Source organism: Dunckerocampus dactyliophorus, chromosome 16 (genome assembly GCF_027744805.1).
Source record: "Dunckerocampus dactyliophorus isolate RoL2022-P2 chromosome 16, RoL_Ddac_1.1, whole genome shotgun sequence".
NCBI lineage: Eukaryota > Metazoa > Chordata > Actinopteri > Syngnathiformes > Syngnathidae > Dunckerocampus > Dunckerocampus dactyliophorus.
The window spans coordinates 21,249,669-21,268,617 of record NC_072834.1 but is presented as its reverse complement, the minus strand read 5'-3'; the positions used below and the strand labels follow the sequence as shown (position 1 = coordinate 21,268,617).

The 18,949-nt window shown below is 43.8% G+C and overlaps 1 protein-coding gene across 2 annotated transcripts; it reads right to left on the bottom strand.

Moving 5' to 3' along the window:
• Positions 1-265: 265 nt before the first annotated feature.
• Positions 266-18,883, bottom strand: sec24a (SEC24 homolog A, COPII coat complex component). Of its 2 annotated transcripts, XM_054755087.1 has the most exons (24): positions 18,535-18,883; positions 15,777-16,376; positions 12,460-12,639; positions 12,268-12,345; positions 9,912-9,980; positions 9,669-9,835; positions 9,147-9,334; positions 8,952-9,054; positions 7,870-7,996; positions 7,678-7,787; positions 7,447-7,559; positions 7,228-7,346; positions 7,072-7,127; positions 4,842-5,048; positions 4,631-4,754; positions 4,385-4,543; positions 4,133-4,306; positions 3,943-4,053; positions 3,554-3,729; positions 3,344-3,481; positions 3,155-3,259; positions 1,802-1,894; positions 1,605-1,708; positions 266-1,528 (listed from the first exon to the last, which is right to left on the bottom strand). In XM_054755087.1, the coding sequence occupies exons 1-24, from the start codon at positions 18,587-18,589 to the stop codon at positions 1,414-1,416; spliced, it is 3,471 nt and encodes a 1,156-aa protein (XP_054611062.1). In that variant the 5' UTR covers positions 18,590-18,883; the 3' UTR covers positions 266-1,413. The 2 variants fall into 2 exon arrangements, with proteins under 2 accessions (XP_054611062.1, XP_054611063.1); XM_054755088.1 differs by lacking the exon at positions 12,268-12,345.
• Between the last annotated feature and the right edge of the window lie 66 nt (positions 18,884-18,949).

Here is an 18,949-nt window from a genome sequence, read left to right as displayed (position 1 = left end):
TGCTAGTAAAATAGTTGTCTGCATATTACTGTTATTCCCATTCAATTAGAACTTTTTGCTCTTAATATTTTGACTTGTAAAATTACTGGTGATTTTTCCTTTTTGCTTGGGTTTTTTTTGTGGGTGTTTTCTTGCTAAATTCTATTTTTAGAATGTGCTGCAGACCACAAATGGCCCCCAGGTTGCACTTTGGACACCTCTATAAAAACCTTACAACTTTTAAAAGATACAATATTTAGTGAGTCTTTTTGAATAAACACAGGATATTATTTATTTCCATAAATTGTTTTTTTTTTTTATGAAAGACATTTTTGGCCATAACGACCAAAGCACAGTGTCTGTTTTCTAAATACATTTTGCTTTTATAATACATTAATTACAAACTGCGGGAAATCAGACCAAATCACACCAAATCATCCTAAATCCATAAAAATAAAAAAACAAAAAGGACAAAGGGATTTGGTCCACTTTTGGCATTGCAGACTGCATCTTCATTTCCCAGAAGAAAAGCTTTCCATCCACCACAGGACAAACTACGTTTTAAAAAGTCCCAAACATTTTATTTTCTTTGACAACTCACCTTAACGGTCATACTAAAATGCATGAGCATTTCTTCATCTTTATATAATGCAGTATTTTCAATATACAAGTATGTATGATTAAAAGATCATCACAATGGCTTTGTTATGTTATATTAAAATATTTCATTTATAGAGTCTGCATTTGGGCAGAGGCTTGATGGTAAAAGTCGAGTTCCCATAATACAAGGCAATCTTTCAATTTAATCAGACTGGGAGTCTCATAAATTAAACCATGGAGAAAAAAAGGAAAAAAAGAAAAAAGAGGTTAATCAGAACAGTGGCGTCGTTAAGAGGCATTCTGAGTATTTGGGGGGGTAAAATGGATGACTTGGAGATGGACAGACCGGAACAGACATGACCACACATTCGCTGCCTGCCGCTCTCTCTTTTGAGATTTGTTCAACACCTATATGAAAAGTTGAAAAAAGCTCAGGTTGGTGTCCTCTGGGTACAAGATGTTCAAATACTCGATAACAGTCAGAAACACACACTTGCATACATTAGACTTGTTTTAGTAAAGGAGTCTGTGCTTTGCCAACACTTCACACGTCAGGTAGAGCCGCACCTCACATTATTGTTCTCGGAGAATCAACACTGATACCTTCCATCTTTTTCTAATCTCCCCCAAATCAACATCACAATCAAAGTGTCCGTCACACGGTTCCATCCCAGCGACTCGCGTCAGGAGGAGGCCGTCTTAAAGAGAGATGTTGGAGGAGTAACCTTTTCATTCACGCACGCACGCACGCACACACGCACACACGCACACCCACTGATGCACATCCTTGCTTCACTGTTGGCTCGTCTCCACGCTACGATCGTCATTGTCCCATCAGTTGGAGATCTGCTTCTGGAGGTGCAGCAGGAACTCGTAGTAGGACAGGGCTGACTCGGTCCGGTCCTCAATCATGTTCTGCATAAAGGAGACTTTCAACTGGCTCTCTTCCCTGGAAATGGGGAGAAACATACATACATATAAACATAAACAAGAGCAATCTTTCCAGGTGCTTTTGCTTGCTTCACCTGATGACATGCAGGGTGGGAAAGAAGGGCCTCTGATCCCTCAGCCAGCCAACGAAAGCTCGGGTTCTTTGCGACTCAGCAGTGTCCAACTCTGGCAGCAGATACTGGGACAGAGTGGCAGAGGACAACAGTGATGTTATTGTTATTGTCAGCATCAGCAAGGCAGGGTACGATGCGCGACGCAACCAGGGCCTTACCAGGTTATCAGGCACGGCGGCATAGTTGGGAACACCCAGGACTTGGCTCAGGAACACGGGGTTGCAGTTCCGTCTCACCAACAGATACATCACCTTTTAGTGGGGCACACCACACAAACACCTTCAACAACTAGTACTACTATGCTAGCACTAGTACAAGTACTAGTAGTAGAAGTACAAGTAGTACTAGTAGACGTAGTATTAGTAGTAGAAGTAAAAGTAGAAGAAGTAGTAGTAGTAGTACCAGTAGTACTATAGTTGTAGAAGTACTAGTAGTAGCAGTAGTACTAGTAGAAGTAGTAGTAGTAAAAGTAGAAGTAGTAGGACTAGTACTACTAATAGAAGTAATAGTATTAGTGACAGTAGTAGTAGAAGCAGCAGCAGTAGCAGAACTAGAAGTAGTAGTAGTAGCAGCAGCAGTAGTAGTAATAATAGCAGAAGTAATACTAGTAGTATAAGTACAAGTAGTAGCACGAGTAGTATTAGTAACAGAAGTAGCAGCAGAAGTGGTAGTAGTAGTAGTGGTAGTAGCAGCAGCAGCAGCAGTAGTAGTAGTAAAAGTAGAAGTAGTCGCAGTAGTAGTACTTGTAGTATTAGTAACAGAAGTAGCAGCAGTAGCAGAAGTAGTAGTAGTATAAGTAGTAGTAATAATAGAAGTAGTGGCAGCAGTACAAGCAGCAGTAGTAGAAGTAGAAGTAATATGCCTCTCACTGGGTAATGTCAGGGCATTGAATGGATAGCAACTGGATGTGTTCAGGTTGTCTAAGAAAACATTTGGTCTCATCTGAGCAGGCTTCTTCAGTTCATGCTCAAAGACTAGATAGGACAGCTATAGTTCCAACTCCGCCTACAGTAGTGAGGATAGGAAGCCCAAAGTCTTCAGAGACAACCTGAAGAGTCCAGCTGCGATGGACGAATGCACTGTGAATATACTTTCACGAATGACAATACACGTGCAGGAATGACAATACACGTGCACGAATAAGAATACACCTACACGAATAAGAATATTCACAGGCGTGTAGGTTTGGGGGTGTGTTTAGAGGCTTCCTGATTCATTGTGTTGTTGGCTAATAAAGTCCAAGCTGGAGGACGCTACTGCTACAGTAGTACTATTCATGTACTACTTACTATACATGCAGCTAAAGCACAACTGGAGATTTTTGTTCATGTGGACGTTCATGTATCACTGTCACGGTAATTTGTGGCATATTAATGAATCAAATGCACTCGTTTCCACCCAAAGAAGTCGTTCAAATAGCCTAGAAAGATATAATAGAAATGTCCAATCCAGCCAGTGCATCAAAAATGATGGCTGCAATCTTATGTATGTCAAGTATGAGTAAGCCTCACCGTTCCTGCGTCCATGAGGAACGCTCCCTCCATGCTGAGCTTTTCCCCGGACAGCTGCAGAACTCTCGGCTGAGGGATGGTCCGGTCGTTGACGCTCAAAGCTCCCTGGGAACACAGGACGCCACGTAATGACTTCAAGCCTAAAAAGACAGAATCTCACCAAGTGCAATAAAGGGACAGCCGCCTCACCTCATCAGTCAGGTCGTCAACGCGGTACAAAGCAGGGTGCATCATCAGCATGGCGTAGACCAGAGGCTGGTACTTGAGCTGGCACATGGAGAAGACCCGGTCGTCCAGCCTGGTGCTGGTGCCCGTCCTAAAAGCTTTCTGGAAGGAGCAAACAAACAAAACACATGCAGGTTTCTATCTCCATCAGCAGCGGCTAACAGGGGTTCTGACCTGTTTGAGCAGAGCGAGGATGTAGAGGGGGAAGAGCCTAAGACAGGACGGGGCGAGCAGGCCGGGCTGCTGGATGGTCAGCACCGACTGGCGGTATGAAGTCAGCGAGTCGATGGCGGCGTTTGTCATGGCATCCCTGGCGTCGCTCAGGCTGGCCGTCACCGAGCGATCCACAGCTAAAATGAAATAAGAAGAAATGAGCAGTCTGTGTGACAGCGGACACCTGTAGAAATCAAGTGTACTTTTATATAGGTGACATCTGGTGCCACTTGGAAGCATCTGGCATGAATTAGACATCAACTAGCTATCTGGGATCATGTTCCTGTCTAAAGTTGGTAGAAAACAGGCGCCTGAGCAGGTGCAGTTTGAAAAAAGGTCATGGTTCTCACCCATGCACGCCAGCAGGCCACTAATGGCTTGGACATCAGCACCAGCAAAGATGTCTGACAGAGAGTGGACCACGGGGAGACACAAAGTGTGCACACGGATCCTCCTCTCTCCTGCCGCAGCGGAGACACGTTGGTTAAAAAGCAAGCAGGTTGCCGCAGGCATAGTTAGACAAAAGTGTACTATGTGTACCTTTGCTAGAGGTGTAGAGCAGCGCAGCTTGGAAGGAGACCACCTGCATGTCATCCAGGTTTTCCTCAATGGACATTTGAACGGCAAAGCCTGCATCCGGGTTGACGTTGGGCAGCGAGAGCAGGTCTGTGGAGCGTACGAAGAAGTTTCCGTGGAAGGTGTGAATGGACAGACCTGAAAAGAAGAGACAAATGGATTCATTCATTAAATGTTGCACATTCATACTTTTGTCACTTTCACCGTCCAGTGAACCTTTGGTGCAGCGGATCCTCATGACGGCCTCAAAGCCGATCTTCCTCGTTAAGTATCTCTTCAGATCCTTCTGGAAGCGCTCCACTTGAGCGGGGTTGTGTTGGTGGTGGTAGGATGGGAAGTAGTAGACACTGCCTGCAGAGTACCTAGATATGCAGCCTGGAGGAGAGGGGGACATTTGAGTGACATGTTATGGTGGAACCTTCCCATCCATTACCATGCCATACATCCACTTCCTACACTCACCAAGAGACGCCAAGTCGCAATACTGAGAGCTGAGCAGGAACAGGTCAACAGCCACCTGCTGACCAGAGCAGTCCAGAGCCAGCTTCTTGTAGAAGTCTGTCGCTGGGGATAAGTGCTGGATGTCCTGAAGGGAAAACAAAAGACCAGGGAAGGACCATGAGCTACAAATGCTGTCAAAGACCACCGAGACACATCATATGTGTGTGTGTACCTTGGCAGATGCTCTTTGGTTAGGGTCCTCCCTGGACTGGAGCGCCCCGACTCCGAGGTTGGGCAGCTGGGTTTGAAAGACGGACATGCGGCCCCCAGTGGGCAACAACAGCTTGAAGGCGGCCTGCAGGGCCGAGCCCAGCACCGACTGAGTCTCCATGGTCTTCTCAAATAACGTTGGCAAGCTCTTCAGAAGATCCTGCACCAACTGAAAAGCAAGTCATTATGATACCTCAGTGCTGACCTTTTAAGCACACGTACAGAAATAGCAGGAAAATGCCTTATGCTGACCAATGTCTGTGACATAAAGGAGTACCCACACTAGACCAATCTTACCGTGATGGAGTTGGGCCTGATTGCCCCTCCCCCTCTTGGCCCCTGCTCATGTTCCGACCCATTTACTTGTCCCATCGCTTCTGTTCGACTGTTTTACTGCAATTTCATCAACTTTGTGGATGATTTCCAGTCTTATTATTATCGTGACGTCCGCTGTATTAGCTGCTGCTTTTTTCTCAGGCTTTAAACCCTTCGGCTTGTACAGTAATGCGACTATTGTGCAATAATACTAATTAATACTAAATACTAATAAAACTAGTAAGGCTAATGCGGCACTCCCAGCATCTGGATGATAAACTGGACTGCCAAAACAGATGCTCTGTGCAGGAAAGGGCAGAGCTGTCTGGACTTCCTCAGACGGCTGGCGTCCTTCAACGCATGGAAGAAGCTGCTACAGATCTTCTACCAGACTGTGGCAGCTAGTGCCCTCCTGTATCCAGTAGTGTGCTGAGGGAGCAGCCTCAAGAAAAAGGATGCCAGACGCCTGGAAAACTGGTGACAGGTTCTGTCACTGGCACTGAGCTAGACAGACTGACATCTGTGGCAGAGCAAAGGACACTGAGGAGGCTCCTTCCCATCATGGACAACCAGCATCATCCAATGCACAGCATCATCTCCTGACTGAAGAGCAGTTTCAGTGGCAGATTACTATCACTGGCCTGCTCCACGGAAAGACTAAGCAGATCATTCCTCCCCCCCGCCATGCGGCTTTTCAACACAACAGAAGGGGAGCGGTAAAAACATACACTGGACTGGACTTATTACCTTACTATGTATTATTATGTATTATTATTTATCATGGATTATGTATTCATTATGTATTGTTGAAATGAAAGTGATCTGTTCTGTATTTACAGTATTTATTTTTCGGATTCCATTTTCTTATTTTTCTTAACTCTCCTATTTTGCTTTGTTTGTATTATTTTTTAGGTGATCACGTTTATTAGGACACTTTTGCAGAGCTGCTGGAAATGTAAATTTTTCTTTGACATAAATAAATCAAATTTACGGCTAAAAACAACATTTCCCATGGTGCATGATGAGTGCAGCTTCAGGAAGTAGCGGACTGGAAGCTAATATTATGTTTTGAAGTGATATGCCGCAATCTCTGACACATCTTGTTAAGTTTGATCAAGTGTTGAATTACTATAGCTTCAGTTTGGGACTACTCGGACCACATCCACTGTAACCAATGAAAGGCTGGACTAGTGCGTGATGCTAATTTGCCTCCACACAAAAGTGACAGCAAGAGCGAGAGAGAGAGCGAGAAATTGACAAAATGTGTGATAAAGGAATTATGAGGCTGTGATGCTGAAGAAGGCTACTTTAGTGGTTTTAGTTCCCAGGAGGAAGAGGACAGCGATGATTGACTTGTTTAGTATGCTACTCTTTAACTAGCCATGCTATGCGCACTGTTTGGGGGGGAAAAAAAGCATTTCTTTAAGTAGCACAAAGTAACAAAAAATATATATTTTTGTGTACTAAATATCCCAAGATTTTTGTTTTTTTGTCTATAAGATAAAATGTTCTCTTTCAATTTAGTGGGTGCTCTCTATAGTGTGGAACTTACGGCATATTAATATTATTCTATCCAGTTGTTCCAGTGCTGGGAGAGTGAGAGTGCTACGGATTTTCATTTTCAGTCTTTGTATTTTGTTTCTCTTATGAATTCTGTGGGTTATCATGAATAGGAATGGAGCCACTGTGTCAGAGTCATTCTGTGACACTGCGTGAATGGAATGGTGTCGAATCCTGGCCCACCTCTTACAATGGTGTGCTGAGTGCCAATCAGTGCCCTCACACTAGCCAAATGTGCCTGCCAGGTATGAGGTGGGTCCAGGCACGATACGATTGGCTTAAAGAATATATTTAGATGCTAAATAAACATTTCTCACCTCTTTGCTCTCGTTGAGGTTGACTAAAAGGCTGTCCGGTGTTGGTAAAAAGATATCTGTAGGGCACAAAAGATATATTCAGAGAACAAACTAAACAGACAGAAGGTGACGGGATTGTACTGCATCTCATTAGATGGTACAGGACCCACGTCTTACCTTCAATGTCTGAGACGATGAGCATCTGAGGCTGGGACAGTCCTTCCTGTAGATTGTAGAAGTGGATGGTGCTATCAAAGGTGATAAAGCCGATTTTTGTCCGCGAGTCTCCAGGGAGCCTTAGTAAAACACACACAGATAGACACAGGCTGTCAGTAACAGGTGTGTATGAACGTGGGAAAAGTTGGTAAAATGCAAACACTGCGTATTTGTACATACGCATTGATGTTATCCAGCACGGACTGACAGAACACCTTCAGGTAGCCCGTCTCCACCGCATTGTGGGACACGTCTAGGACAAAGAGGTACACGGCCGGCTGCGGCGGCCTCAGCTGGATTGGAAATAGGGGAAAACACACATGAGACAAAGAACAGGGTCCGTAAAAACACGCAACTTACTTATTTGACAGTACTGCAGCCCGACACATTTAAGCCATAAGTGACACCCACCATGTATTCTGATGGAGCGATGAACTCAATGGTGGCGTTCTGCACCTCCGGTCTTTTGTGTGGTTCTCCATAGGATCGACTGACTGGATTATACATAAACTCCTCTGGAACTTCACACACAAGGACAAAGGCGCACAGATGAAGACACACATAGCAAGTTTATACTAGCACCTTTGTGTCATTTCTTCCTACCATCATTGACCCGATAGCACAGGTTGCATTTCCATCTCCTCTGGTCCGGAAAGGACACAAAGGGGTTGATATAGGTTCTGCAGGAGCGACACCTGACGATGGTGCTGGACGTCACCACAGGAAGTTGCTGGAAGAAAGGACCAAACGGCTGACAGAGTGTGTGAGAGACACAGTGGTCCTTGGCCCACTTATTGCATTGTTAACGTTTACAATGAGGACTAAAATAGAGTATAAAATAGACATCACAGAACATAGTTGGATAATGGCTGAGTACTCACAATCAACTCACACGAATGAAGAGTTAGTAATGAGTGTAGTAGTGTTTAGACATAGCACTGAATGTACACAGTGGTCCGAGATTCTTCTTCCTTGTATTTTGCAAACATCAACTGTTTGTATTGTTTCTTGAAATTGTCTGAGTTCCTTACTCAATCTGTTTAATAATTTGATTCCAAATACTGAAATATTGACGTTTTTTAGCGTTGTTCACACATGTAAGTGTTTTAAGTTTAGTTTTTTTTCCTGAGGTCATATTTCTCCTGTCTTGTTGAGAAGAATTGTATGACATTTTTGGGTAGCAGGTTATTGTTTGCTTGATGCATCATTTGAGCTGTTTGAAAATTTACTAGATCAGGGAAATTCAATAATTGTGATTTTAGAAATCGAGGGTTTGTATGTTCTCTATATGCGGCATTATGGATTATCCTAACTGATCTTTTTTGTAGTACATTTAACAAGTGAAGTGTACTTTTATAGTTATTACCCCATATCTCTACACAATAAGCTAGATATGGTAATACCAGAGAACAATAGGAAGTCTGGAGTGAATTTTGGTCAATATATATTTTGGTGTTTTTCTTTCTGCATTTCACATGTTCTTGAGCATTTTCCAGTTTCACTAAGACTAACTTTGGTTTTAATCCCCATTTGAATGATTTCTACATGCAAGAACAGTGTATGCATGTGGCATTTTCACTGTGACTTCACTTGACGTCTAGCTACGAATACGCTTATTCACCCCCACCTCCCTGCAACCCTGCAATGCTTTAGGTACTGTGAATGCACAAGATTGACTTGGTTACCGAGAGGTCTTTGAAGGGGTGGAGCAGCAGGCCCAAGGGCAGCTTGGCTTTATTAAGCAGAGACTGGTTCTGAGGGATGCTTGTCAACGTGCAGCGAAAAACCCTGGAGATAGAGAAAGAACAAGTCCACCTAATGAAGTGATTATGGTACCGCTGGCACACAGTAAGTGAAAATGCATCTTCGAGTGTCCTCACTCGGGGTTGCAGTTTATCTTCTGCAGGTCTTGGGGCAGGCAGGGTGTCGGGGCGGTGACCTGCCCCGCGGGCAGTAGGTTCCTCTCCTGGAGCAGGTTGACCACTCGCAGGGTCTCGGGGGTGCTGGACTGGAGACTCATGGTGGCCAGGGACGGGCTCAGGTGGGCGGGGCCAAGCCCGGGAGGTGGCTGAGAGGGAGACAAGCAAGGGATTGACCAAGTTATTCATTAACACATGGTGCAGGACTAGAATAATGGGAGTGAAAATGTGTGAAATGTAAACGTAAGGGCACTGAGAGGAGGCATTAAAAACTGTTTTACTTTTTAGTGTTTGCCAGCAACAAATACTTGTAGCTACATTTCCGTACGGTAGATGAAAAGCAAATGCATGGCAAGTAGCAGAGCATGTTGTTCCGCAAACACACATTGAAATTAAAATAAGAGCAAACAAAACAAAAAAAAAAAAAAATGGAAAATGCCAGCACAGGACACAGCTGGTTCTGAACAGGGAGGCCCCACTCACCTGCTGGTATGGCTGAGGTGCTTGAGTATAAGGCTGAGCAGCACGCGCGAGTCCTGGTTGCAAGCTTGGAGGGGTGCCATGGGGAGCTGAGGGGTGCTGGTACCCTGGGGGGAGGGAGGGGTAGTGGCCCAAGTGCCGACCCGGCGGGCCAGACTGGGGTGGTCCGGCTGTGGTCATAAATAAATAAATAAGTGAGTGTGAAGCTGGAAATATTTCCTATCAGTCTTTACAACAAACACTCACCTAGCTTGTTGTCCACATGATTGGGACCATTTGAAGAAGGGGGCACACAGCCGCCCACCATTGCTGTTACTTTTGAAAGCAAAGACATGACACTTGAATCATAACAGCGCCACTTTCCACACTACGGTGAATGGAACACGATGGACACAAATAGAACATTTCTACGAGAGATGGAAAGGATCTGAGGTTATGTTGACTAATGACTTGACGCAATCAAAGTACAAAAAAATAATCCAAAGTAAACATGCAGAAAGCAAGGCAAACTCTGGGGCGGGACCACTGTAAATGTTACCACTAGTTTTGTTTATCACCAGGCTAGGTTAGCAACTTATGTTATTGTCTTACTTGTTCTTTTATTTGTTCATGTGGCTTTCTTTCGTTTAGTGGGCGTTCGTCCTGGTCACCCTACGAGTACTTGTAGTTCTTTTGTCCATGCCCTGTTGACTAGTTGAGTGTCAAAGCAAACGGCATCCTATGTTTTCACTGCCAAACAAATTTACCTACGCATACAAGTAAAGTCACCTACCTCACCTCACCCTTGAGTGTGCTGACAAGCTGGTATTCCTCAAGACAACTGAATTCATTATCTTACACTTGACTTCTGCCTTTGAATGCAAAGAGTTTTAGCTGGGAGTTATGACATCATTTTAAACTTCTTTCTTCCATCACCATCTTTAGAATTAGACACCATCTGATATTGATGTGAAAAATATACAGTGGTGTGAAAAAGTGTTTGCCCCCTTCCTGATTTCTTAGTCTTTTGCATGTTTGTCACACTTTAATATTTCAGATTATCAAACAAATTGGAATACTAGTCAATGACAACACAAAATTCAGTTTTTAAAGAAAACATTTTGTGATTAAGAGAAAAAAATTCCAAAGCTACATGGTCCTGTGTGAAAAAGTGATTTCCCCCTAAACCTAATAACTGGTTGGGCCCCCCTTAGCAGCAACAACTGCAATCGAGCGTTTGTGATAACTTGCAATGAGTCTCTTACAGCGCTGTGGAGGAATTTTGGCCCACTCATCTTTGCAGAATTGTTGTCATTCAGCAACAGTGGAGGCTTTTCCAGCATGAAGCGCCTTTTTAAGGTCATGCCACAGCATCTCCTCCTTCCTGAGCCACCACCTTATCTTGGTGAAGGAGTTTGCGTGTCCCAATGATCCTAGGAGCTAAGTTGTCGGGGGCTTTCACGCCCCTGGAAGGGTCACCCATGACAAACAGATCCTTCGGGAGGGACCAGACAGCTGATCGGAGCTGTGGCCGTAAGGTGGTTGGGGCCAGTCGTGGCGGTAATCCCAGAACCTCGTGGTGGACACCAGTGGTGAGGTATTCCGTCAAGAAACACATCTTCCAAAAAGTTCAACTTTTGTCCCGTCAAACACAGAGTATTTTCCAAAGGTCTTGGGGATCATCAAGATGTTTTCTGGCAAAATTTAGATGAGCCTTAATGTTCTTTTTGTTCAGCAGTGGTTTTGGTCTTGGAACTCTGCCATGCAGGCCATTTTTGCCCAGTGTCTTTCTTATGGTGGAGTCATGAACACTGACCTTAACTGAGGCAAGTGAGGCCTGCAGTTCTTTGGATGTTGTTGTGGGGTCTTTTGTGACCTCTTGGATGACTTGTCGCTGTGCTCTTGGGGTCATTTTGGCTGGCCGACCTGTGAAAGGTTCACAACTGGACATTTGTGGATAATGGCTGTCACTGCGGTTCGCTAGAGTCAAAAAAGCTTTAGAAATGGCTTTTTTTTTTTACCTTTTCCATTCTGATAGCTGTCAATCTCAGTTAAGTTATGTTTTAATGGAGGGGCCAATCACTTTTTCCAGACAGGGCCATTTGGTTAGGATTTTTTTCTCTCTTAAGAAGTTTAATTTAAAAACTGCATTTTGCATCTAGTTGTGTTGGCATTGACTAGTATTTAAATTTGTTTAATGATCTGAAACATTTAAGTGTGACGAACGTGCAAAAAAATAAGACAACAGGAAAGGGGCAAACACTTTCACACCACTGCGTATCATTTATATAAAAATAATGATGCTTGACAACAATGCATCCCAGCTTGTGAATAACCTCAGGCATTCCAGACAGACGCATAGTTAGAGCAAAGCTATAATCGCAGTAGAGGGCCACCAATGTTAATTACAGAAAATGCTGTATGGCTTTAAACAGACTATTATGGAGTCCAGGAAGCAAGCAGCGTTTGTAATCTTTGTCCCCTAAAGCCACTAACTTCAGATCAGCTGAATGTCACATTTTTCTTCACCAAATGGAGAGCAGCAAAGAAAGAATGTGTGGATCTTATATATGAGTGAAAAGACATAACACATTTACACAGCTAGCCACATATTTAGCCACACCTGGAAATTCAATATTCCCCTCCTGGAAATCGGGCTCAGTGGGGGGCAGAGAGCTGCAGGCAGCCTCCCCACACTGAGCTGGCATGTGAGGGAAAACAACAGAGGTGGAACAGAAGGTTAAAAAGGTCACTCCTTCAACATCCCTGATGTTAACAACGGAGTTAAGGGTTGGGACACCAAATATAAACCTACCAGCTGCCTTTGGGGGCGCAGGTGTGGCATTGGACATCAGGGGTCCGGTCGCAGGTGCTGTGGGCTTCATGCTGGGGGGTGGGCCCGTTGGAGGGGGGCCAGCAGGAGGGGGCCCATAAGGTGCTCTGCTTGGGTGATACTGATGTGAAGCTGCTGGGTTCATGGGCAGAGGAGCGGTGCCTAGTCCAACAACAGCGGATCTTATTTCTGTACTTTCTTTATTTCACTCAGACTTTCTAACACAATTACACATCATACTCATACTAATATCTAGCCAGACTGATACTAATACCTATCCATACTGATAGAAATATCTATCCATCCTGACATAATATTGTATGTATTGACAATGATACTTAGTTATATGTAACGATACAGATACTGATATGTATTAAAACTGTTACTAATACATATTGCTCCTGACATTGTGTTTTGATACTGATCCTAATGCGTATTAATACTGGTAAAATACGTATGATACTGATACATGCATTCATATACACAACAAAAATATAAATGCAAGACTTTTGTTTTTGCTCCCATTTTTTTATGAGATGAACTCAAAGGTCTAAATCTGTGATAGTGAGCACTTCTCCTTTGCTGAGATTTGAGGGAGCGTGCAATTGGCATGATGACAGCAGGAATGTCAACCAGAGCTGTTGCTTGTGTATTGAATGTTCATTTCTCTACCATAAGCTGTCTCAGAGAATTTGGCAGTACATCCAACCAGCCTCACAACCGCAGACCACGCTTAACCACACCAGCCCAGGACCTCCACATCCAACATGTTCACCTCCAAGATCGTCTGAGACCAGCCACTCGGACTGCTGCTGAAACAATCGGTTTGCATAACCAAAGAATTTCTGCACAAACTGTCAGAAACCGTCTAAGAGAAGCTCATCTGCATGCTTGCTGTCCTCATCGGGGTCTCGACCTGACTCGAGTTCATCGTCGTAAGTGACTTGAGTGGGCAAAAGCTCACATTCGATGGCGTCTGGCACTTTGGAGAGGTGTTCTCTTCACAGATGAATCCCGGTTTACACTGTTCAGGGCAGATGGCAGACAGCGTGTGTGTGTGTGTGTGTGTGTGTGTGTGTGTGTGTGTGTGTGTGTCCCCAGTAAAACAAAACTGCACATTTCAGAGTGGCCCTTTATTGTGGGCAGTCTAAGGCTCACCTGTGCACTAATCATGGTGTCTAATCAGCATCTTGATACGGCACACCTGTGAGGTGGGATGGATTATCCCAGCAAAGGAGAAGTGCTCACTATCACAGATTTAGACAGATTTGTCAACAATATTTGAGAGAAATGGTGATATCGTGTATGTGGAAAAAGTTTTAAACCTTTGAGTTCATCTCATAAAAAATGGGAGCAAAAACAAAAGTGTTGCGTTTATATTTTGTTGAGTGGATATTGATACTAATATGTATTACTACTGATATGAATATATATTGATACTGATACTAATGTCTATTCAAGATTCAAGAGAGTTTTATTGTCATGTGCATAGTAAAACAGCAGTTATACCATGCAATGAAAATCTTATTCTGTTCATTCTCCCAAGAAAAGAAAGAAAACTGATGATGATACAAATACATATTGATACTGAGTGTTTTGACACTATATGTATTGATACTGATCCTAATACATATTCATACTGATAATAATAAGTATGATACTGATACATGCACTCGTATTTATTGATACTAATATGTGTTACTACTGATACGAATATATATTGACACTGATACTAATGTGTGATTGATACTGATACAAATAGGTATAGATACTACTATGTATTAATACTAATACATATTGATACACATACTACTATGTACTGATAAGATACTAATACAGATACTAGTTAGGGATGCTACGATAGGTCGGCCACCGATTAATAATGACCGATTTCTGTAAAAAAACACGTAGATTGTCACTACTCGTCCCCTCATATGCGATAAATGCCTTTCGAAGCCGATCGCAAAAAAATGATCACCGTGTGGCAGTGGCATGAAGTCTATGTCATGACAACACAGACATGACATGGATGTACACGTGTGCTGTGTCACGTAGTGTTGCCAACACCCGTTTTGCGCCGACAAGAACGCACTTTGTCCCGGATTGCTGCGAGAATCAACACAAGTCTGTAAAACCTCCATTGGCTTCAGTTTGACAGTGTGACACAGGCTACGCCAATCGATGCCAGTGTGTTTGATCGCTCCCTTGTCAAACCTACTGGTGTTGACATCTCTTGCATCTTTCTATACACGCTTTGCCTAGCTGTCCGCAGCTGACTAGCTAGCTAGAATGATCCGCCTAGCTCCGCCGGACTCCAAACGTGACTTTTTACCAAAGTGACATTTTGTTTTTAAAACAAACATGCAATGCGGTTAGTTTGGAGCTCGCTCTTCTCCCACAAGGAAGCGGATATTACGTCCATCGGGTAGGTACTAACTTTTTCAAGTGTCTATTGGTGTCATTCTACTGTATGTCTTGTCCTCCAAACACTATTTGTGTGTTGTTGTTTAATGAACATTAGCTATTGGCCAAGGGCTCTTGGAATTGTCTCATGTCGGCCCTGGCCAATACCACTCATCATAAATAATTTTTTTAAATGTACAGTTAATCTCACTCATGTATGATTGGTATTGGAATCGGCAGCATAAAACCCTGATCGGAGCATCCCTACTACTAATATGTATTGGTCAGATACTAATGCATATTGACAGTGAAACTGTATTGACTTGTCTGCATTGCACTTCCTTTTAGGAATAGTACATACTGTATACCAGGCTTTGTATCATTCTGTAGCATCAAGATCCAAGTTGAACTTTGAGCAGATTCAGAGTGGAGTGTGTGTGTGTGTGTGTGTGTGTGTGTGTGTGCGTGTGTGTGCGCGTGTGTGTAATGCTAAGCCAACGTGTTGAAGGCAAGAGCGGAGGGCAAGGTCCTCCTCCAACATATCAACTCTCCAGATGATCTATGGTGTCTGTATCGTTCTTTCATTTCAGACACCAAAGTGAAATAAAGCAACTCGAGTCATGGGGAGGATTGTGTTGGGATTCCTTTAGAAATATTTCCACTATGTGTGTATGGAACTTTAAAGTAGAGAATGTTGACTCTTGAAGTAACAGGGCTAAAGTTCACTGATGTGATTTGATGTGACAGAATGAGTCATCTTTTATTATTGATTAGGCCATGAGTGCATTCTTCATGTGTGCCTCATTGCTAAAATGAACTCTTATGGGTTATTATTTGGTACCTGTAGGTGGTGAGTGGGTGGGGAGTGGGGTTGGGGGGGTTTAACGTGTTCTTACCTGGCTGGTTGTATCCCTGCAGAGAGGTGGGGGGCGCCCCTGTGCGTGGGGGCTGCATGGCGTTATGTGACATGGAGGGTGACAGGGCAGGGCTGTAAGGTCCAGGTGTGCTCACGTGATTGGGCACCGGGCCCCGTGGTGGCGTGTTGATGGATGGGGAGGGTCCCGTGGGTGGAGGAGCCAAGTTGTATTGCCACTGTGGAGTCACGGAGGGCTGCTGCTGCTGCTGCTGCTGCTGGAAGTTTGAGTAATGTCCGCTAGAAGACACAGCCGGAGGTGGAGGTGTGCCCTGTGCAGGGGGCAGCCTCGGACCGGGACTCGGGCTGGAGCTGGCAGACTGAGGAGGGATATGGGACACGGGGCCGCCCGGTGGGGGTCGTGTCAGCTGGGGCTGGCTGAGGGGAGCAGGGTAAGAAGTGGGAGCTTGGCCAGGCAGGTAGGAGCTGGCTGGGGGGATATGCTGGTACGACCCAGAGGGATAAAGTCCAGGGGCAGTGGGCGCTGGAGCCTTGGCTTGCATGGGATTGTAAGCGGGTTGGTGCGTCATGCCGTAGTTGACCCCTGGGAGCTGCTGAACACCAATAGGATTCTGTGAAGGACCTGGAGAATGGACAACACAGAATTCAAGCATGTTGTGAGTGTTAAACTTCCTCTGTGTCGCCAATACAGAACAGAGACACGGGAAAAAAGGTGGAAAAAGATCTTCTTTACATAAGAAGGCGGATGGTGACAGCAGGAAGTGAAACCCCTCTTTGGTACCAAATGACCAATGAAGTGGCAGCAAGGACATAATCTGGTTACCTTAATCTTCATCTGACCTCAGTGGCTTTGTGTGTGTTTTGCTGACTGGATGTGATGATTCAAACACAGCAGAAAAGAATGCTTTGCTTTTACACGTAAGAAATCTCAACTAAAGTCTATCTTCCATTTGACACAGCTGCAATTTCATTGTAAACAACACGCAAATAATCCTAAAACTGTCCAAATATCAAGTATTGCAGACAAAAAATAAACATTTCATGCATTCTTGTTCCTTCACCGTCACCCCACCGATTGCATAATGACACCAGATTGTCACTACTCGTCCCCTCAGCCAGAAGTTGCTGCGTGGAAAGGAATTAGGAGAAAGAAAGCAATCTTCTCAATGCCACCCACAAGATCAACCATGATGCATAACCCACTGAAAACCTTTTCTAAGTCTGAGTTGCTTTCATGTCACACCCGATCAAAATATCCATCTGATTCAAAACTGAGGCAAGGAAACATGAAGAAGAAACACGAAAAGTGTAAGGCATGCATTTCTTAAAAAAAGCCTCCATAACTCATTCACTCCCAGCCATTTTTCAAAAGACAACCCCTTCAATACCAGCCATTTAACACCATTTTTTCACGAACATTGCGTTCTACGGCTATATAAACATGGACCCTGCCACCGTTTCTACCTTTTTCAGTTCTTTAGTAATCAGCAGTAGAACACAGGTACGTTTCAGGAAAATATCAGTTCCCAACAAGAAAAGGGCGAAAAACAGGTTTTTGTGAAAAGATACATTTCGAGCATAACTTTCACTTTGACACAAATTGTTTGCTTTTGTGACAGATCAAATATCTAAACTCTACCACAATACAAAAAAGGGGTTGTTTTAAATCGAAATATCAATTTATTTACAAATATAACAAGCATGAACTATTTACAGTTCTACTTTGCGTAATCTTCTGCACTCTACACTCCTCCATGTTCTTCCACTTCCTCCTTTCTGTCGAGTGTTTTTACATGCAAATGATCTATGCCGAGCTCTCATCAAATGCACTTCTGCCACCTTGTGGCCGTTTTTGTGGCTTAAAACTGCTCTAAAAGTGACATATTTTAGTGTGCAGTTGCATCATCACCTCTTTTTGCCTCTCGCGCAAAAACATCCCCCGGAAAAGACGTATATGTCTTTGGGATCGCGCATTCGGGTTTATAATTATACGTCTTTGGTATACAATGAGTTCATTTCATTGTGAATTGAGTTTACACATCAGCCACACTGATATCAGATCAACGGACACATACGGGTGAACATTCTTTAGCGGTATATCAGATAAAAACGAGAAAGGAATATGATTAAGGAAGAACAAAATGAAATATAACATGTTGGAACAGGGTTAAAAGCTCGAAGTGCCTGTATTACAAACATTCATACAGCAGAGCTGATAACAAAACACTTCATGGAAGCACACACATTTGCCAAACATACCCATGCTCACAGAAAATACAAATGCATGTGAAATAACTGAAAACTTATGCACTGATTAACTCTGGTTTAAGTATTTAAACCTGATAAAAAGTCATATTGGTGAACCTAATTGAACATAACACACATCATAATGCAGTGAACGGCAATCCTCCACTTTAGAAACGTCACGTATTTGAAGAGAAGTAGACAATTTGATGCTTGATATAATAATAATAATAATAATAATAATAATAATATTAATCATGTAGTTAGATACTTGCATCGAGTTTGTCACCTTTAAAAAGAGTCTAAGACTATAAACACGAAGGTGGAAATGGCATCACACTAGCAACAAACCAAAGCTTTTTCTTTCCCAAACGAACTTTAAGTGAAGTTGACTGGCTTGCTGAGCCTTTTAGACAAGTCAACGAGCTAACAGCTAGCCGGCGGTCAGCGCCAACGAGCGCTCCGACTAACAGCTGCTTTTGGCTGGCGTTTCAGTCGTCGTCACCGGGTGACATTTTGTGCTTTTGTTGACTCACCATTTGCGTACGGTTGTCCGGTCCCGTTCTGGGCATTGAAACCCGCCGCTGACATCCTGAAATGGACACCAGGTTCTAATTTAGAGGCGTTAGCTCGGCGAGACTGTTAGCCGCGTCTTTTAGCTAGCCGACCAGCTAAACGTTGCGAAACCTCGTCGCTCCGGTGACGCGTCGTTTATTTATTTATTACTCCGAGCTGACGTCGCTTCAAAAGTTGATTCGCTTGGCTGTTCGCCGATCACACGGCCATGTCTGCGGCAGTTGTCAACTACCTGCGGAGGAGGCCGATAGGCCTTGACCAGAGTAAAACCGGAAGTTGGAATCACCCAGAAGGATCCACGTAAGATTTCTGGGCATGCGCAGTGTGTACACGTGGCATTTCCTCCGTGTACTCTCCAATGTCATGTCTTAATGG

What these genes read in the sequence shown, in the direction of transcription:
- sec24a (XM_054755087.1), bottom strand. Translation starts at nt 18,589, where the DNA reads ATGTCAGCGGCGGGTTTCAATGCCCAGAACGGGACCGGACAACCGTAC. An exon ending in GAGGATCCGCTGCACCAAAG is followed by an intron (nt 4,307 to 4,384) that starts GTTCACTGGACG and finishes TCTTCTTTTCAG; the next exon opens with GTCTGTCCATTCACACCTTC. An exon ending in TCCTCGCTCTGCTCAAACAG is followed by an intron (nt 3,482 to 3,553) that starts GTCAGAACCCCT and finishes TGCTCCTTCCAG; the next exon opens with AAAGCTTTTAGGACGGGCAC.